At 43.7% G+C, this 21,280-nt stretch overlaps 2 protein-coding genes across 2 annotated transcripts in view; both read right to left on the bottom strand.

The window, feature by feature from the left end:
- LOC308587082 (uncharacterized protein) overlaps window positions 1-21,280 on the bottom strand; it is a 715,982-nt gene that overhangs the window by 680,043 nt on the left and 14,659 nt on the right. The gene's annotated exons all lie outside the window — the stretch shown is intronic.
- Window positions 13,054-14,707, bottom strand: LOC308587745 (uncharacterized protein; the record flags this gene model as incomplete). The annotated part of the gene is made up of 3 exons (XM_081195511.1): window positions 14,619-14,707; window positions 13,626-13,788; window positions 13,054-13,152 (listed from the first exon to the last, which is right to left on the bottom strand). The coding sequence occupies exons 1-3, from the start codon at window positions 14,657-14,659 to the stop codon at window positions 13,054-13,056; spliced, it is 303 nt and encodes a 100-aa protein (XP_081051637.1). The 5' UTR covers window positions 14,660-14,707.

Here is a 21,280-nt window from a genome sequence, read left to right as displayed (position 1 = left end):
CTTTCCGCCCCACCGCCAGCCTTCGGAGGAGCCTTCCGAAGGCTGGCGCGGGGAGAAGGGCTTTCCGCCCCACCGCCAGCCTTCGGAGGAGCCTTCCGAAGGCTGGCGCGGGGAGAAGGGCTTTCCGCCCCACCGCCAGCCTTCGGAGGAGCCTTCCGAAGGCTGGCGCGGGGAGAAGGGCTTTCCGCCCCACCGCCAGCCTTCGGAGGAGCCTTCCGAAGGCTGGCGCGGGGAGAAGGGCTTTCCGTCCCACCGCCAGCCTTCGGAGGAGGTCCGAGGACAGTGGGGAAGAAGCGCTGCGCTTCCCCCCTGTCCCGGAGATTTCCCTATGGGCTTTCGTCTTGCGAAGGAAGCCCATAGGGAAATTCGTTTTGCGAAGCGCCTCCAAAACGGAAAACCCTTTCGTCTAGCGGGTTTTCCGTCTTGCGAGGCGTTCGTCTTGCGGGGCACCACTGTATTTCTCTTACTTTGCTAGCTGTCAAGGAACGTTCTAAGTGCTGTCAATGAACATTCCAAAATGTCAGTCCTACTGGCAGCCCGTTTCCAGGGTCAGAGCCGCGGTATTTTAACTCCCTTCACTCTCTCCTGCATGCATACTCAGTCCACAACTTCCCCCCCTCTTCTCCAGCCTCCAAGGGGGGGGGTTATGCTCTTTACCGATGGAAATTTAGACTTTTACAAAAGGCTTTCCAAGACTTCAGCCTACAGCCTCCTTGCCTCAGTCTGTTTACAAATAGGGAAGGCGGACTTCCTGTTTTGAACCTCCCCGTTTCGATGCCAAATTAAACGTTTAAAATCCGATTCTCCCGTCTCAGCTCTACTCACGGGTAATTACTTTGGAGTCAAATTGTCCACAGGAAAAAGTCAATGCTCTCCGGCAACAGCTATGCGGCTTCGCTCCGTGGAAGAAGCAGACGATTCAAAGCACCACGCCGCTCACCCCACATCACTCCGGATCCCCGAAACCGGGTTTCCCCGCGAGTAGGGGAGGCGCAAAAGGTGCCCGCCAAATCCCACGTTCACAGGCTTCTCCCGCCTGTGATTTTTACGGGTCTCCGCCTTTGCTGTGGCGGCCAGACCCAAATTTCCACAGAGCAGATTCCTCCCGGTCAGAGGAAATCCGCCATTGCCGGAGGCACCAACCCGGAAGTCCTCCCCATCTTCCTTTTTTGTTGCTGCACAATCACATGGACCTTGTACCTCTTGTTGTAAACAAAATCTGCCCTTCTTCCCTTATGGAGTATCCAAGAGCCCAATTAGAGCCCTTACGTGGGTTCCCTATTGGTAGGAGAAAATAACCGAGGCCAACCAGAGAATATTGAGAAGCAAAGCAGCTAGTAAGCCTGGTCTTTATTAAACTGTTGCAACAGGGTGCTCCCCTCACCCGCAGGAGGACAGAGGAGGACCCAGGACAAAGGTGTGCCTGCCCATATATAGACATGTTAAATTCCCTGCCCTGGAGCTCAAGACCACCCCTCCATACATCACAGAAGGGGTGTAACCCAAGACCACCCCCCACAACATCATACCAACATCACAGAAAAGGTGGTCTACAACAGAAATTTGAAAGTTGTTCTTTTTCCTGTCTGTCTGGTTATCTGATAATGCCTTATCTGATTGCCTTTCCTGGTAGTCTGACTATCCCTTTGAAATGGTGATTACCCAATTCCTGTAACAAGGAAGTTTTTTTTCACCTCCTCCCTCCTTGCAGAGAAACATTTGGTCCCCTTGGGAGTCAAAATGGTTTCAGGGCTATTTTCCTGTGCTGCTTCAGACATGTGGTTTATATATTTATGTATGTGTTTGCTTGGTACATTTATGAACATTTATTATATATCTAAGACCTTAAAATTCTTATAACACTCTGAACAGCCTAGCTCACAATGAGCAGCATCTGAACTTAACCTATGAGAAATGAGAAGTGTGTTGATATACCTAGATCAATCCATGGGTTGATCCATTACATCAGCTCTCTCTCCCTACCCCTTTTAAAAACTACTTTATTTGCTTAGAATGATTTGAAACAATCACATTTGCGTCATCTTGCTCCCTCACTGAGAGCGGAAGGGAAGGGAAAGACACAGGCAGCTTTAAAAGCAATCTAATGACAATGTGCAGGAGAGAGAGGGTGTTTTCCTGTTGTTTGTTCGGCAGCAATTTTAGTAACAGGCCAGATCTGTCAGACAGATCGCTCACCAAGCATCTTAAATCAAACAACAGACATCTGTGGCCTCAAGGTGAACAAAATAAACACAGACAACTTTCAGACTCTACACATTAGCTTTGTTGCAATGGTATAACACAACTTCCTATCTGTGGACATTTCTCCCTCTCTTCTTCTTACATTTTGATTTATTTACTTAGGCCATTTACAGATACAATCCTTGTCCTCTGACAACAAGGAGGATGGCCTCCCTTAGATTTCATCTGTTATTCCAGTCTGAAATAGACAAGCCTAGCTCTGCTGCCAGAGCCAGAGCTACAAGTATAAAACACAGAGGCTCTTTAATCATAGAGAAACCTTCAGGCAGAAAACCATACTGGCTGTGTTAACATTGTTATAAGAAAAACTGCTCCCTTCCCCTTATGAGGCATTCCAGAGCCTGTATAGGGGTTCCCTATCGGCAGGAGAAAATAACAAAGGCCAACCAGAGTATATTGAGAAGTGGCTAGTAAGCCTTATTCAAGAAACTGGACAGTGGTGTGCAAGCCCTAATATAGTGGTAGAAGAAGAGTTGAAGAGTTTGGATTTGATATCCCGCTTTATCACTACCCTAAGGAATCTCAAAGCGGCTAACATTCTCCTTTCCCTTCCTCCCCCACAACAAACACTCTGTGAGGTGAGTGGGGCTGAGAGACTTCAGAGAAGTGTGACTAGCCCAAGGTCACCCAGCAGCTGCATGTGGAGGAGCGGAGACACGAACCCGGTTCCCCAGATTGCAAGACTACCGCTCTTAACCACTAAACCACACTGGTACCTCTGGTTGTGAATGGGATCCATTCTGGAGGCCTGTTCGCAAAATGAAAAGAGCGCAACCTGAAGCTCTGTATCTGCCCATGAGCGTGGTGTGATTTGCTGCTTGTGCACATGCGCGAAGCGCAATTTAGCGCTTCTGCGCATGTGTGAGCGGTGAAACCCAGAAGTAACCCTTTCCGGTACTTCCGGGTCACCACGGGACGTATCCTGAAAGAACGTAACATGAAGCAAACGTAACATGAGGTATGACTGTATAGACTTTTGAAACTGCCCACCCTGTGGCCCAAGTTTCCAGTAGGGGAATCTCCTCACTTCAGCTCAGTTTTTTTTAGTTTCATTGAAATCAGTGACTTCCCACCACCCCCAGTGGAACAAATGTGACTAAATGTAGTTAGATGAGAAACACTATCTTTGAGCGATATAATTTTAGGGTATAAGGAGGCAATACTCATTTCAGCTAGTTCGTTTTACTTAGGTTCCATTGAAATTGGTGAGTCAAGTTAGTCACAATTCACTTTTTACTAGATCAGGTAACCGGGATGTGAGGGTGGGGGAATACATATTATAGCAGTACAGTTGTACCTCAGGTTACATACACTTCAGGTTACATATGCTTCAGGTTACATGTGCTTCAGGTTACAGACTCTGCTAACCCATAAATAGTGCTTCAGGTTAAGAAATTTGCTTCAGGATGAGAACATAAATCGTGCGGTGGCGCAGCGGCAGCAGCAGGAGGCCCCATTAGCTAAAGTGGTGCTTCAGGTTAAGAACAGTTTCAGGTTAAGAACAGACCTCCGGAACGAATTAAGTACTAAACCCGAGGTACCACTATACTTAAAATGTTCCCCAGAACTCTGCCAACTATATGAAACAATCAAAATAAATTACTGTACTTTGTTCAATGCACCTGTAATGTTTATTAACTAGAAATCCCACAATTAAAAAACACCGTTGACAACATAAAGCTTTTCAGTAAGGCTAACAACATTTCTCGTATTTGCATGTTTTTGCCGGATTTTGGCTAAAGTCAAATTCAAATCAAACCCAGAGGGGTTTACACATTCTTACTCAGATGTGAATCTCACAATATTCAGGGTGCCTTACTTCATCTTAAAAATGAGTGGCCTAGTTAGGATTTCAGCCTTCAAAACCTGTACCAAGTAAACTTCAAAGGTCTTCTCATTTGTCTAACAGATGCAAAAATAGTGCAACCTAGATCTTCATTCCGTGGAGAAGGCAACCTTAAAGTGAAGAATTCTTATATTGCTATATCAGGAATTCTTATAAGGTGCATTCTGCTTCCTGCCTACTCAAGGGAGCCTTTAATACTTCAGCCATCCTACAATTGGACAGGTCTACTAATCCAGAAATATGCTTCCTCTGAGAGCTTGGGGAAAATGGTGAACTGAACAATGAAAATAATAGAGAAGTTGGCACCCTATAGTATTTCTTCACTCCCATGATTCTACTAAATTGTGCTTTTTTGGCCAGCATGTATCTATTCCAGGTGCGACATAACATACCTGCCAACCCTTTCAATAAATTATGTCAGCGACTGAGAGTCCATTCACTTAAATTATTTCAGCCTAGAACTCTGCTGTTAAAATTCCACTGCTGCATTCCACAGCCAATCTTGAACCATTAAGAGTGTGTCTAGTCCATTAGCATACTTTATAATGGGGCTGTGAAATGATGCAGCTATTAATTAATTCTTTGAAATATTAACTTGCTTTTAAAGAAAGTGCAATGAAGAAGTGTCAGCAATATTTATGGCAAAACACAGCAGGAAATCAAGACGGGCCCTTGAATTTCCAAGGCAAATCAACAATGGAGCAGGAGCAGATTTTGAAAACAGACAAGAAATGCCTTAAAGCATCTTCTTCCAAGCAAAAGGTAAAGTTATTGGAGCCAGTGGTGCAGCTCAGGCCCACCCCCAAATGACCACACAAATAGCAGTAAATGATAGGGGCTTGCCTAACTCCCAATCACTAGTGTCACTGTGACCTATCAGGGCAGGGTGAGACAGCAGAGAGTTTAGAATGGTGAAAATGCCCTAGCAGGGGTGCCAGATGGGCTCTGCCAGTGCATTTGCACCATGCTGACCTCATTATGATGTATGGAAGTGAGAGCTGGACCATAAAGAAAGCTGATCTCCAAAGAATTGATGCTTTTGAATTATGGTGTTGGAGGAGACCCTTGAGAGTCCCATGGACTGCAAGAAGATCAAACATCTCCATTCTGAAGGAAATCAGCCCTGAGTGCTCACTGGAAGGACAGATCGTGAAGCTGAGGCTCCAATACTTTGGCCACCTCATGAGAAGAGAAGACTCCCTGGAAAAGACCCTGATGTTGGGAAAGATGGAGGGCACAAGGAGAAGGATATCCCGTTGGCGTGTTTCTTGCTGCTGACATGGGGAGGAGTTAGAGTGGGCAACTGCTATCCCTGCAGAGAGTTGCTTGTCTATGCTCGAAAATGATACTGTAATAACAAGACTATAAATCTCTTCCATGTGACAGCCCTTAAGATATTTGAAGACGGCTATCAGATCTCTTCTCAGTCTCCTCTTTTCCAGGTTAAACATACCCAATTCCTTCAACGTCCTCCTTAAATTTTGGTGCCCAGAATTGGACCCAGTATTCCAGGTGTGGACCAGTGCCTGGTCAGCTCAGCCGGTTAAAACATGATGCTGATAGGGCCACGGTTGCATGTTGGATCCTTATGGTGGGGTAGTGGGATATTTCTGCATTGCAGGGGGTTGGACTGGATGATTCTTGGGGTCCCTTCCAACTCTACAGTTCTACCTGCACAATTTATATCTGAATTGTTTCACAGTCATTTTGTCTGTGCTGCGCCATCATGGAATCTTTAGGTTCTGCAATTTACTATGATTGTCGGCCTGGGTATGGTGTGCTCCTTTAAAGAATTTTCCTCCCACTTGGCAGTTTTCTATTGGCTTGGTTCTAAGAATGCGCACACACTCAGATGGTCACAGTTTCTGTTTTATATTCACAGTTTTCCCTAAGCGCAGGCTTAGATTCTGTGGCTCTGTGCCTCTTTCTTCTAACTCTTTGCTGTATCCCTTCCTATTTTTTTCAGTCCTTTTCCTTATTAAGATAATAATAACACTGATAAGAGTAATAGTAACAACAATAGCAGCACCATCATGCCGCCTGCTAGCACAACCGAACAACAAGGGGTCATTTCTCCACCTCGCACACATAAGGGCATGGCAAGGGGCGCTCCTAGCTGAGCCGTGCAGGTGGCTAAAAAGATTAAGAAGAGGGCACTCTCTTCAGGGAGGAAGTGTTCCAAGTGTGTGTGTTTCTGCTGGAGGCAAGAAGGCAACATGGGTCGGCTCTCCCACCGCATCTGGGAGCCTTGCAACCACCATCAAGTGGTCAGCTCTCTCCTCAGGGCTTCGGGTGAGTCCTTCCTTTCCCTCATCGCCTGATTATTCCTCTTCTAATGAATATTCCTCTTCTCGGTCGCTAGGGAAGGGACAACAGGGACGGAACTATTGCCCATTTAAGGCAGCACTTGGAGTAGGCCAAGGCGCTCATGGCAAAATCTTGTTCTCCCTGTCGCTGTTCTCGGATGGTTAGACACAGAGGTAGGTCTCCCTCCTCAAGTTTTTCTGACAGTTCCACATGCCCTGAATCACATAGGCCACACCGTAGGAAGAAGAGATCCCACCGAACCAGGAAACGCAGAGGTGAGTCCAGGAGAGATTCTTCAGATTCATCAGAGTCCCCAGTTATGTCTGATTATTCTGATAGCGACTTAGAAGATAGGATTAAGGGTTGTCTAAATAACCTGGCTTCCCAAAGTGCACCTGGAAATGCAGAAACAAGAGGCATTGGCGTGAGAATGGTGCCTCAGCCCCTTGTGGCGAGGAGGACCTAGGTTCCAAAGGGGCACATAAGGAGAAAGTAAGACCCCGAGGTGGTTATCACCTGTGGAAGCCAAGATTTCTAAAAAAAGGCCCAATATGGAGGCCTACTGGCCAAAATATTGGGAATTGATTGAAAGAGTTGGAGATAATTGGAAGCTCCAAAGCCAGGACAAACTAAAAGGTAAGGTGCGAGATTGGTTACATTATGCTCAAATTCAAGAGGTATTCAAAATGGATAAAAAAGGGGGTTTTCAGTTGGAGAAATCGAAACTGGAGATGGAGTTACTAGAACCAAAGACTAAGGTACTTTCGAGGATGTATGACTTGCTGCTTAAATGGAACACACAGGATGAGACAGTTAAATCTGCTATGATAAAATGGGCACAGGATGTAGGACACAACATTATGTCTGAGGACTGGGAAAGGTTATGGAACACCGGTATGAAATTCACGGCATGTAGTGCCTTGAAAGAGAACATTATGAAAATGGTATACCGGTGGTACATGACCCCAGTCAAGTTGGCTAAAATATATCATCTTTCTGATAATAAGTGCTGGAAATGCAAGGAGGCAGAAGGGACATTCTTTCACCTCTGGTGGACCTGCCCGAAAGTAAAGGCCTTTTGGGAAATGATACATAATGAGCTGAAAAAGGTATTCAGATATACCTTTTCTAAGAAACCAGAGGCCTTTCTCCTGGGCATGGTGGACCGGAAGGTGCCAAAGAAGGACAGAACCTTGTTTATGTATGCAACCACAGCAGCTAGGATTCTTATTGCAAAGTTCTGGAAGACACCAGATTTACCCACACTGGAGGACTGGCAGACGCAGCTGATGGACTATATGGAGTTGGCAGAAATGACTGGCAGAATTCGAGATCTGAGCGAAGAAACAATGGAGGAGGACTGGAAAAAATTTAAGGACTATTTGCAAAAATATTATAAGTTGTTTGAATGTTAAGATTGTGCACGATTAAGAAACGTTATGCTTCTGCAATTTATCTAAGTAAATGATAAAGTAAGTATTGATGGAAAAAAACGAGACAAATTAGAAACAAAATATTATGTTTATTAAGAGTGTTAAAACTAAATTACAAATTTTCGAAATTGGTAACATAATAAATTTAAAGGTATAATAAGATGGGAAACAAGATAACAAATTGCTGAACTGGCTAGAATAATGAATGCAATGCTGAGAGGATGTGAGGAGGTCCAAAACGTTGTGAAAGTTTCTCAACTTTTTCTTCTTTTTTTCTTATCTTTCTTCATATATAAAAAATGTTTCTTGCATGTTGCTATGTAAACAAATCTGTTAACCTATGGAAAGAAACGCAATAAAAAATTTTTATAAAAAAACAAAACAAAGGGGCACATAAGGGAATCAAATTTTAAGCGCACAGACTAGCCTCCAGGGATTTGTCCGCGGAGGAAAATTCGTGAATACCTCCTCAACGGCGAATATATAGACATTTTTTCTTTACTATCAATGGCTTTATCATGTAGTATAAAGTCAAAACAAGCCGAGCAGCAAAAGAAAGAAAATCTGTTGAAAGCAACTTCCATAACTGGATGACCGTGTTCTCTATTTACGCAGTTGTCATATCGTGAGCCTATCGTGACAGGGCCTGGCACCTCTTTAACTATTAGCATATCATCCTAAAGTCAAATTGATGTTGGGGAAAACTGCAGCCTGAGAGTATGGCGAGGAGTTTATGGAAATGGCTGCAGAGGATCATACAGCTCAATGGGATGTAAATGACAGTGACACTTGGTTGGATCTGGTGGAGAAGGTCATACGTAGTCAAATCTTTGAAGCCACCTCAGAAGGTTCCATGTAGGGTGTGCTAGGAATTCAACCACGGCCCATGCCACAGGGATAAATGTCGCTACATTCATTAATATGAGCACTGTGGTGGCTCTCATCCCCGTTCCAAATGTTTTCCTGCCAGGACCTTTTTTTCTTAGCTTCTGGAACTCAGGTTCGACTTCAGGAAAGAAGGACCTTAGAACGGCTGCTGCTACTGCAGGCTCCCAATCGGCAAAGGGACCTGCCTGAAAATGGCACGTTTTTCTCCCCAGCCCCCTCCTCAGTTTCTCTTGCAGCCATGTTATTCTTGCTGCACACATATCCTAACAGGGAGGTGACAAAATACCTGGAGGAGGGGTTTTGTGTCGCCTTTCGCATCCTGGTGGAAGGTATTGTGATTTCAAATAACCCACCCAACCAGAAATCCACCTGATCCACCAAGTTTACACAGGTGTAATCTTGTGCACGTGACATTAAAGACTAGGGATGATGGAGAATATGCAATAGTCACGTTTGGAACCAAGTCCTGAAATAACTTCCTTATTTGCTTCCTAATCAACTTCCCATGCGAGGAGCAGCTATCTTGAACAATGCCAATTTCCTTCCCGAAAAATAATACCACAACATTAACGACAGTGCTTTCAAATCCACAAAATTCTTAACAATGATCTCCTGTGTCAAATACTCTGCTATTATTGCTTTGGAAGTACCAATGAGATGGGCTGGTTCATTTTTGCCTGATGTACACATTCTAGCAATTTTCCTTAATATCTTCCATTTTATTTTCACAAATATATGCATTTCTGTGCATGGGATACCTCATATATGTATTATTCTGCACATGACTTTCCTGGAGAAGTTTATTGCAGCATTCGGCTGAGCTTTGATCTGCATGGTGTGATGTGTTAGTGGAGGAACAGGGATCCCCCAGATCCCTGGAAACCAGATTCCCCACTCTAAATTCTTGGGTGCTGGGGTCTAATCAGAGTTTTGAGAATTTAGGTAAGGTGAGAGGCTGACCTTGTTTTTCTGACAGAGGGACAGAGGAAGATGATGGCCCTGCCTCTAATCACAAAAGCCATCTAATTCTCTCTCCACCTAGCTTGGGGAGGAGCTTGACAGGCTTCACAAGAACTGCAGCTGCTTTTAAATGGTTTAACAGTTCAAGAAGGACACTGACAAACTGGAACGTGTCCAGAGGAGGGCAACCAAAATGGTCAAAGGCCTGGAAACGATGCCTTATGAGGAACGGCTAAGGAAGCTGGGCATGCTTAGCCTGGAGAAGAGGAGGTTAAGGGGTGATATGATAGCCATGTTCAAATATATAAAAGGATGTCACATAGAGGAGGGAGAAAGGTTGTTTTCTGCTGCTCCAGAGAAGCGGACACGGAGCAATGGATCCAAACTACAAGAAAGAAGATTCCACCTAAACATTAGGAAGAACTTCCTGACAGTAAGAGCTGTTCGACAGTGGAATTTGCTGCCAAGGAGTGTGGTGGAGTCTCCTACTTTGGAGGTCTTTAAGCAGAGGCTTGACAACCATATGTCAGGAGTGCTCTGATGGTGTTTCCTGCTTGGCAGGGGGTTGGACTCGATGGCCCTTGTGGTCTCTTCCAACTCTATGATTCTATGATTCTATGGTTTTTCATTTTTATCTGTGTTGTTTTAAATGAGATCATCTTGGCTGTGAGCCCTGGAAGACCTGCACCCTCCTTGCTGGCCATTTTCCATCTGGCCTGGGAGTGCTGACTGACTCCAGCTAAAAAAAAAGCTGAAGCTGTTGAACAGATTCTTGGGCTGGAGTATTGTTTCCGGGGGGTTGAGAGAGCTGTTGCTGTTATTGCTATTATTGTTGTATCTTTAGTTTTATATCTTATGATTTACCTTTTTTTTTTTTTGCTCTATAGGATGCACTTTTCCCCCTCCAAAAATGAAGGGGAAATGTGTGCGTGTCTTATGGAGCGAATACAGGCTCCTTGGCTTCAGCGATAGCAACATGGAGCCTCCGAAGCGCAGAGGGAGCGCTCCCTCCGCACTCCGGAGGCTTCGCGTTGCTTTCGCTGAAGCCGTCTGAAGCCCCTGGAGTGCAGGGCAAACTCCCGCTGCGCTCTGGGGGCTTCAGGCAGCTATCCGCAAGCCTTCGGAGCACAGCAGGAGTTCCCGCCATGCTCCAAAGGCTTGCAGATGGCCGCCTGAAGCCTGAAGCCCCCGGAGCATAGCGCGAATGCCTGCTGCACTCCAGGGGCTTCAGGCAGCTATCCACAAGCCTTCGGAGCACAGCAGGAGTTCCCGCTGTGCTCTGAAGGCTTTTGGATAACCGCCTGAAGCCTGCTGCCAGAGCCAGGGGTCAGTGCACACTGATCACTCTTGCTCTCCAGGCTTCACTTTGCTGGAGAGGCACTGCACAGTTTTCCCTCTGTGCGCAGCGCCCCTTCAGCAAAGCAGGAGGAGAAATGGAAGGGGCGCTGCGCAGAGAGGGGGAGATTCCCCCCCCCGTTCTCCCCCTCCTATGGTCTGGTGCGTCCTATAAAATACGGTACGTGGAAATTGTTTCCATTTGGTTGTGTGCTTTCTGATGTGTTGTATTTATTGTTTATGACTTCTCTTCTGTTTGTAATTCTGTAAATCTTGTCATGTTGTAAGCCGCCTTGGGCATAGTTTGAACTATGGAAAGGCGGCATACAAATACCGTATTTTTCGCCCTATAGGACGCACCGTCCCATAAGGTGCACCTAGTTTTTTTGGGGGGGGGAAATAAAGGGGGGAAAATTATTTTTCCCCCCCAGGCACGGGGCTGGGGCGGGGGAGGTCCGAGCTTCCCCCGACCCCAGCCCCCAAACAGGCAGCTCTCTGCAAGCCGTGGGAGCCCAGCGCTGGCTCCCGCTGCTTGCGGAGAGGTCCGCGAAGCCTGGACGCGCTGATCTCAGTGCGAGCAGGCTTCGGCATGCCGGCAACTCTCCGCAAGCAGCGGGAGCACTCCCGCTGCTTGCGGAGAGGTCCGCGAAGCCTGGACACACTGATCTCAGCGCGCGCAGGCTTCGGCATGCAGGCAACTCTCCGCAAGCAGCGGGAGCGCTTCTGCTGCTTGCAGAGAGGTCTGCGAAGCCTGGAGAGCGAGAGGGGTCGGTGCGCACCGACCCCTCTTGCTCTCCAGACTTCAGCGAAAGCCTGCATTCGCCCCATAGGACGCACACACATTTCCCCTTCATTTTTGGAGGGGAAAAATTGCGTCCTATAGGGCGAAAAATATGGTAAATGATGATGGTGATCATGATGATCTAGAAGACAAAAGGGTAACTGAGGAGCAAGTTGCCAGGGCAATGTGGGTGTGATGTCACACTGGTAAAAAGTTGTCCTTTTACAAAGAGGTTTTGGGGAAAGGTGTTATGGGAACAAGGAGGCGGAAATTAGAAGACATCCGTATGGGGGCTGAAGGTCAGAACAACCTTGGCAGGCTCGCCGAAGGAAGGCTGGGACAGAGGTAGAGAGATGTCTTGGAGTCCAGTGCTGCTTTGCTGTAGGGAACAAACCCCTTGTGAGATGTAATTCTGCGCGCCTCTTCATCCCAGAGCCGGGCTGTATACATGTGTTAATAAACCATACATCAAAAAGACTCTGCAGTCTCTGTTGTGCCTCATTCCTTTTTTTATTATTGATGATTTTCAATTTTATACATTTTAATAATTTTACAATCCTTTTAACATTTCAAAACTCGACTTCCTTCCCCCTCTTTCTGCAGTTCCTTAAATTTATGTTTTATATTTTCTGCAGATTCCAAATTAACTTAATTTACTCATTTATTATCTACTTTATATATATACTCTTATAAAATTGCAGGTTATTACAATAACCCTGCCAGTGTTCTTATCTGTTTATTTGTAAATATTGAATAAACAAATTATATTATTTTATAAAAAGTTTGTTATCTTGCTTTCTTATATTTATCCCATAATCTGCACAATTTTTTCCTCATTACATGATTTACAAATCCTTTATGTACTTTCACCTATTCATACCATAAATAAGCGTGCCAACCGAAAACATTATCATGGCTGTTGGGCCTCATTGCAAGGAAGCACAAAGTCTGGTTAAGTGCCAAGACCCCTAGAACCTCGCACCCCTCAAACAACATTGGAGAGGCTTCTCACAATATCGTTCCAGAGTGTGCCTGTGGGATAGGCCCTCTTTAAAATGCACAAACTGAATGGAATTTCTCAACCCACCCAGGACATCCTTCCATGCTCACAATGGTTGGAAAAATCACATCCAAGGATAAAATCATGATCCAGGAGTAGCATGTTTGTAATAGGATCTTTATTACAGTCAAAGAAAAATGTATCCAAGTCACAAGCAGGTGTAACTTATCTATCTATTTATTTATTTATATATTTGGGATTGTGTGGAAGGGGGAAGGGGGTCTTTTTGGAGGGGAGCTGGGCTGCAGCTGCTGGCCTTCTTCTTCCCACAGTTTTCGGCCTGGAAGAAAAAGAAAAATACTTATTTTTTCATTCACTATGCATTTCTTATTCCATTGATATTCCCTTTTCCCTGCAAAGATCTCAGGGCGCCTTACGTGAGTCTCCTCCCCTCATCCCATCCTCAAAACAGCTCTGTGAGGTAGGCGTAGAGGCAGTGAGCACCCAAGGCCACCCATTCAGTTCTATGGGTGAGGGGGGATTTGAACCCTGGTCCCCCAGTCCTAGTCCAGCAGTCTAACTTGAGTTGCCAACCCTTTGAACCCATGGGCACACCTGCAAACCTGAGAGACTGCAGTGGGCACTACACCATAATGGAAAAGGACAGAATTAAAGAGAATTTGTTCTCTCTCTTCTTCAAAAGGGATGTCCCTGAAGTCTTCGTGAATCAGTGACCTGCCTCCTTCCTTCCTCCCCAGCAAGCCAGATTCTCTCTGGCCTCACTGTTCCTCATGAACACAGGTGATCTCTTACCTTTGTCTGAGGGACATTCATCCCCTGAGCCTTGAAGGGTTGAACATGGATTAATCTGATTTTCACAACCACTTCCCTTTTATGGGTCACAATTACTAAATCATCTTCCTCCTCTTCCTTATAGACCAGGCCATGGTTTTTTGGCCTGCGCAGCCTTTGAAATCTAGGGGAGGAAAGAGAGGAGGTCAGAAAATGGATTATAGTTATTCCCTTTATACTCTATCTCTGCGCTGCATTGGGGGGCACCTGGCAGCAAGGATATGGACCCACGGAGGACGGCATCTTGTCAAAAGACCCTCCAAAGCTGGGAGATGCCCTTCTTGTGATGATGCCCACAAGGGAGAATGCAAGTCATTTCCCTCAAAGCATCTAAGGGGGCCCTGAGGACAATCTTTTAAAAATAATCTAAACAGTGCTTTTTCTGGGGGGGTACTCAAGGATAGGACGCGGGTGGCGCTGTGGGTTAAACCACAGAGCCTAGGGCTTGCCGATCAGAAGGTTGGCGGTTCGAATCCCCGCGATGGGGTGAGCTCCCGTTGCTCGGTCCCTGCTCCTGCCAACCTAGCAGTTCGAAAGCACGTCAAAGTGCAAGTAGATAAATAGGTACCGCTCCGGCGGGAAAGTAAACGACGTTTCTGTGCGCTGCTCTGGTTTGCCAGAAGCGGCTTAGTCATGCTGGCCACATGACCCGGAAGCTGTACGCCGGCTCCCTCGGCCAATAAAGCGAGATGAGCGCCGCAACCCCAGAGTCGGCCACGACTGGACCTAATGGTCAGCGGTCCCTTTACCTTTTACTCAAGGATAGGCAGTATCGACACCTCCCCCATGTTAAAAGTGTGGCTCTTATTGTAATTACTTCATGGTGAGTACTGGCATCTTTTTTTCTTAAAAAGAGAGAAAAAAAGGACTGAATCTAACCATGACATAGTTCCCAATGTTTCTAAATCTTGAGAAATAGCAAAAGATGTAGAAAGAATTAGGAATCCTACTTACACCTGAGAGGAAGAAAGTTTCTTCAAAGCACTGGAAAACATATTTGCTTTCACCTCTTGCCTGAAGTAACCTCAAATAGTTGCTCTTCCCAAAGTCCTCAGCCAAGTCACTCAGCAAGGGGACGTGTCACAACCGAGAACATGACACCATTATTTTAGTTACCTTGCTTAACAATGGGCATAGCTCCCCTTAATATTCATTTTTTTTTAATTTTAAGTTTTTATTGTTAAAATAATTCAGCATTAATACACATGTATTGCAAATATACAAGCATACAAACATACATTTCATACAATCCTTAAAAATGTTCAAATATACCTACACTCAATCCCACAGATCAATCCCATCACCATCCCTCACCCCACCTTTTTGTTAGACTTCCAATCTACTCAGTTGCAATTTTTTTTCCACTTCTATTACTTTCTTTCACAAACCTTTAACCTAATTTCTTACTTCTTTTTCTATTACACATTGAACAATATTCATTTTTTAAATATATATTTTAGTGGGTTAAGCAGTTTTATTTAACAGATTGAAAAAACTTCTAGACCCTTTTTCATGCAGCACAGTGATTTTCTGGAAAGGACAGGAAAGGCCACACAAACACACGCAATTTCTTTCTTTTTGTTAAATAATTTTTATTAATTTTCAATTACAAAAATCCAATATGTGCCATATTATCATAATACCAAATAACAATATCAATTCACAAACAGATCCATTACATAGGCAATTATAAATTTGATGTGGCTTCCCATGTGCTGTACTTCAAGGTCTAGATTCCCTCCAGACTATTGCTCAAACCAAATACAATCCATTCTTGATAAAAACCCTTATACCACAGCTACAATAATTAACTTCAATTCACATTAACACATATAATAATTTGTAATTTCACAAGTGAAGTTCTCCTTTCTTCTTCCTGTGCGAGGTTTTACTTTCCATCAATCATTCCTTTCATTCTTTGTCAAATATTATGTCCATATTCATTTTTCCTGATCTCTTTTGTGCCTTACGGCTCTGTTGACTCAGAGTTACTCTGGAGAGGTCTAGCTCTCTCTGTGTTCTCAACTCTTCTGATGCAGCTGTAAAATTCCATTTTCGATTTCAAGCAGGGAGTCACCCAACGCCCTGCCAAAGCCCTGGCGGGCCTCTAAGTTCTCCCCTCCATGTCCAGTCAAAGCAATTAATTATAATTATTAATAGAAGAGTAATCTGGGGCCCTGCCAGAGCCCCGACGGGTCTTCAAATTCCAGTCCCATGAGGGGGCAAGTAAAAAAAATTAACTCCGCAGAGGCTCCAAGCCCTTTTTATAATTATTCTAAACATTAATATTTTCCTCATACAGTCCTGTTTTTCATTATAATTCATACCTGTACTCCCATCTCCTTTCTTCTTCACTTGCTTTATTTATTTATTTTTTGCATTCTCGGGGGGGGGGGTGTTGTAGAGTCATTTATGTAACAAATGATTTATAATGAAGTGATTGACTCCCCTTCCCCAACACATACCATCTTGTTGCTCAAATGAAATCATCTTCCAATTTGTGTGTGTGTGAACATCTTTTTTTTAATTTTTGAAAAGTTTTTATTATTAAAATAATTCAGCATTAATACACACATATTACGAATATACAAGCATACAAACATACATTTCATACAATCCTTAAAAATGTTCAAACATACCTACACTCAATCCCACAGATCAATCCCATCACCACCCCTCACCCCACCCTTGTGTTAGACTTCCAATCTACTCAATTGCAATTTCTTTCCACTTCTATTACTTTCTTTCACACACCTTTAACCCAATTTTCTGCTTCTTCCAATGTATGACCATGTAGCTGTTTCAATTCAGCAGTCCTTAATCTTGTCCCATCATTACCGACACACATCTGTGCATTAATCCTAATTAATCTCTTAATGAACAGAAGAACTGCTGCTCTTAATGGTGGCATTGGAGGGTTACCAAGAAGCAAAGTGCTTTTGCGCTCAGCGTCTCCCTACCTCTTACCTCCATGTTGGAATGAAAGGCAGGTATTGAGACTATCTCCCCCGGGGCTGTGGGGGGAGCTTACAAAGATAATTACCCTCAAATCATCCTTGTTTGTCTTCGCTAATGGTCTCCACTATTGTGGGAGCTGTGCCATTAAGGAATCAGGAAACCGGAAGTCAGAAACTGTATTTTCTAAAGATGAGCTGAAAATTACAAATATTTTTTCTTCCTTTCAACTAGTTGTTGGGTGGATGGGGAACATGTGAAGGGGGGGTATATGCCACCTATCTTACTTACAAAGAGGCCAAAGATTCCCCCCCCCCAAAAAAAGTATAGTTTTTTGTTTTTACTTAAAAATAAATCATTGAATGTCTTACCAGCTGCACTCTCCAGAATAAGTTAGGGTCAGTTCCATGTTACATCAAATCACATGTTGTGTCCAAGGCATTTCAGAAAGTGCAGCTGACAGAGAACCACAGAGAGAACATTACGCTAATGTGAGTGGTTAAAAAACCCCACAAGGAAAATAAAAGGAAAGCCCTTCCTCATCTGGAATTTTTGGGGAAGTATGTTTGGCCCCTTTTTGCGCAGGCCCCGGGCCCCCTATTGCAGTCCAGAATGTCCTCCTGCCACCAAATTGGCCAGTGGTTTCAGGAATTGGTAGGCATTCCTCTGGGTGCGGTGCCAACTGGCCAATAGCAGTGGATGGCTCTGTGCCCAGGACTGGGATAAATGACCTGGCTGCTGGGCCTTATTTCTCCCCTCCACAAGAAAGTGGCAGAAAATCACCTTCCATTTTCATTGAGGGAAGAAAAGTTTTGCGCAACTGGGTGATGATTTTGGCCCATCTGACTGTTTTGCTCAATGCACAAGCACCCATTTTTGTTGTACTTGGCAATTGTGTCTCAGGGTTTTTTTTAGCAGTCTTTCTTCCTTTAGAATAATTTCCCTTGACATCTCTTTCCTTATTATTTAAGGAAGATTTCTGCTGACAGCACATCTCTTTAAAGGCATGTCCTTTAAAGGACTAAATACTCATCTTTCTAGAATAGGCCATGCCTTCCAGTTTAAAGGAAAACTGGACCATTGAAAAAATAATTTATACCTTTCAATTTGCCAATTTTATTTTTTTTTATGTGATTCGGTTGCTGGCATCCTTTGCTGAGCATCCTGGGAATAGCTAACAGGTGGAATCTGATAAACCAGCTCTAGAAATTATTGCATGTTCCTTTAAAACGAGATCATGATCTTTGCCCATATTTTTTCTGCTGTTATCATCTTACCACAATCATAAAGCAAACATGGTAGGAATAGAAGGCAGTAACTAATTGATACTTCGGGTCTAGTATCCTGGTGTGAACAGGATTAAGGAAATGACCTGATGATATCAGAGTGTAATTTCTAAAATTAAGTTTGGCTAATTAAATTTCCAAATGCCTTTTAAGTGATGTGTAAGCTCCAAGTGTGCTCAGGAGGGATGCGGGAAAAATGAATCAATTAAGCAAAAGAGTAAGTACAATGATATCAATTAGAATGAGGTTTCTTGCTAGATAACTCTGAAAAATGAAAGGATAAAACTTTAGGAGTCACTTACATGCAAGATGTATTCCAGGCTTCCTTTATTAACTGGGCAAGTACAAGGGACTTCTGCACCCAGCTTCTGAAGATCGCTGTTGCTCTCTATGGCCAACAATGGATTTGTTGTTGCCAAAACCAATGCTTCAAACTACGGCACCTTTCCTAGGGCAGACAATCAACATTTACCTCTCTGATCATTTTCTGATCTTGCCAGTCCACCTTTTCAAAGTTGTTAAAGTATGGCATAATCAATAACAGTGAACAGATTTTAAGCAGCACAGTGTTAAGTTTTGCCTAGCAGGACCTGGACTCAAATCCCCAGTTAGCCACCAAGCTCGTTGGGTGACTCTGGACCACTTAATATCTCTGAGCATAGCCGAACACACAATTTTGTTGAGTTGGCATCTGATAAACTCTATGTATAACCCTTGCAGTCTGGACAAGATACACACAGTGTTACACGGCACCCCAATCTATAAGCAGTTCCAGGCGTGCTTATCCAGAGTCTGTATTTTCTTTTGGAAAATGAAACACAGTAGAGACTGCAGTGTCTTTATGATATATGGTTTATTTGCACACATAGACAACCTGAGCCTACGATGTACAGGTTCACAACATTCATGCTATAGGTGCCATCCAGATGTTGTTGAATTACAGCTCCCATAAACCTCTGTTGGCCTAGACAATGGTCAGAAATGGTGGGAGCTGCAACCGAGCAACAAATAGCGGGAACCTCCTTAGTTACAGAGGAATCTGCATTGCATGGTCACTTCTATACAGTTGTGCAATATAAGGGAATCAGCCATAATAACCATCAGGCATCAGTGACCTCTTTTCTGATTCTGTATTCAACACTTAAAAAACAATAAACACCCATGCCATGCCCCCAATTATTCCCCATTTAGTGCCTAATTTCCAGACAATATTGCCAAGCCTCAAGTCTCTCTAGAAATATTCCCCTCTGATCTGTCACAATCTCTGATGTGTGGAAAGTTTCTATAGTTACCCATTGGTGCAGAAATGCACTTTATAACTGCCCAGTGGTACATAATCTATTTTTAATTTATATGTGAATTAGAAACATGCTATATGTGAGTGAGATACAGACTGTGAGCCCTGGCAGAAATTAAACTTTGTTCCTGAATCTTCCACAATTTTTTTACCATTGATGCATTTAAATAATTTGCCAGATTAATAGATGGCAATCATATGCATTGAGATGTTGAGTTATCACTAGACATTCTTTAGAAACCATTCTATTAAACACATTCAATTTCTCCTTGAGAAATTCAAGGAGAATATCTACTGGCATGTGATGGACCCTATAAGTGTGAGTAGTTATTTACCCCACTGAGACTGTTTGGCCAGTATAATCATTCTGAGATGGGGAGGTAATATCTTCTAGCCTGCTAAAAATGAGCTGTGTGCCCAGAATGTTCTGGAACTACTTACAGTTTATATGCCATAACTCAACTAGTGCCTCAGTTATATCTGCTCCAGCCTATACAGAGAATTACTCATAATTTGTTGAAGCATATGCTCCAGCTTTTGTTCTGCATTATCTCTAACGAGATGCTTATCATTATCAAGGATAATGAAATACAATACTTGTAAGAAAGAAGGAACTGCTAATGACAGCTATTATGGTTGTTATATAAAAAAGCATTTCGCAAAATACTATGGAAATGCATCAAGTACAGAAAGACTGCAGTTGATAACTGGAAAAACAGACGGTGAAAAAGTAGCACATGTCCTGGACAAGAATATAAATTCCTGTTATTTTATTTATAGTCAATGCTATTCATAGATATATTTTTTCAGCTTCATTGAATTTTGATGAAATTCTGTGAACATTTCCTTGAATAATTCTCCAAGAAGACATGACTCTATGTGGGGGGGGGGGGGAGAAAGTTATAATCAACAGATGCCTTGACACAAGAGTGAGGAAATCTAGGACAAGCCAAGCTTCCTTGCACCAAATTGACCAGCTAAAAATATACTCATTAAGGGCTGCTGCAGGTGAACCATCCTCCTCTGGCAATCTCACTTTTGTGCTCAGACATTACCTGAACTTACTTCAGGGCTAAGGAGCCTGTGGCCTTCAGATAGTGTTGAACTACAGCTTCCATCATTTCTGACCATTGACCATGCTGGTTGGATCTGATTGGAGTTGGATCCAATGTCACCTGGAAGGCCATAGGTTCACCCCGTCTTATGTGGACATGATGAGGTCAGGCTGCTTCAATGTGAATGACTCAGTCTAGACATTCATATCATTCTCCCCACCCCACCCTCCTCACCTCCAACCAACACCTAAATAAAGGAGGGTGTTGTTGATTCCCTTCACCTGGCAACCATCTCCATATTTTCTCCTTTTCTGAAGCCAGGGCCTATTCTTTACAAGGAAGTGAGAGAAAATGGCGTCAACAAAAGAGGCCTTTCATTGAACTGATGGAAAGAGTGTCCTCTCTCATACGCAAAGGCAAGGGCAAGGCCTCCTGAAATGATGCTTTTGTCCAGCTTTTATAAACCACCACTGTGGGCAAGAAAAGAAGATGACTTCAGTGTAATGGCGCATGTGGCAAAAACCCAATGGAAACTTTCAGAGGAAGATAAACCATTTTCAATGTAATAATAAAAGCAAAGATTAGATTGGCTTACACAATGCACACATATTCCAACCAGGGAGCACCAGGTGTCAATCTTAAGCATCACAGAAGTGAGGCTATAGCTATGAATAGAGGATTTGGCAATTTGCTTTGTGAAATCTTGCTGGAGTACTTTACAACTTGAGCAGAGTTGTTAAGAGGAGAGGAAAAGGAAAGGTTACGTCTCAGAGCTCCTTATGAATACCTTAACAATAATTGCTTCTGAGGAGGTGTGTGTGCTTTTTTAACTATGTTTGGTCAGTTCTAAAGGGAAAAGAAAAGAAATATACACATCTAGTGATACAAAGGGAAGTGATGGAAATGCCCTTGTGAGGAATAATAATCAGACTTCTGATGTCAATGGTAGCAACTCTTCCAAACAATGGTTTGGGTCTCTTATCTAATTGGACAAACACATTGCCACACCTTATAGATTCCTGC

Source organism: Podarcis bocagei, assembly GCF_964188305.1.
Source record: "Podarcis bocagei genome assembly, chromosome: 5".
Lineage (NCBI taxonomy): Eukaryota > Metazoa > Chordata > Lepidosauria > Squamata > Lacertidae > Podarcis > Podarcis bocagei.
This window is presented reverse-complemented; position numbering and strand designations above follow the sequence as displayed.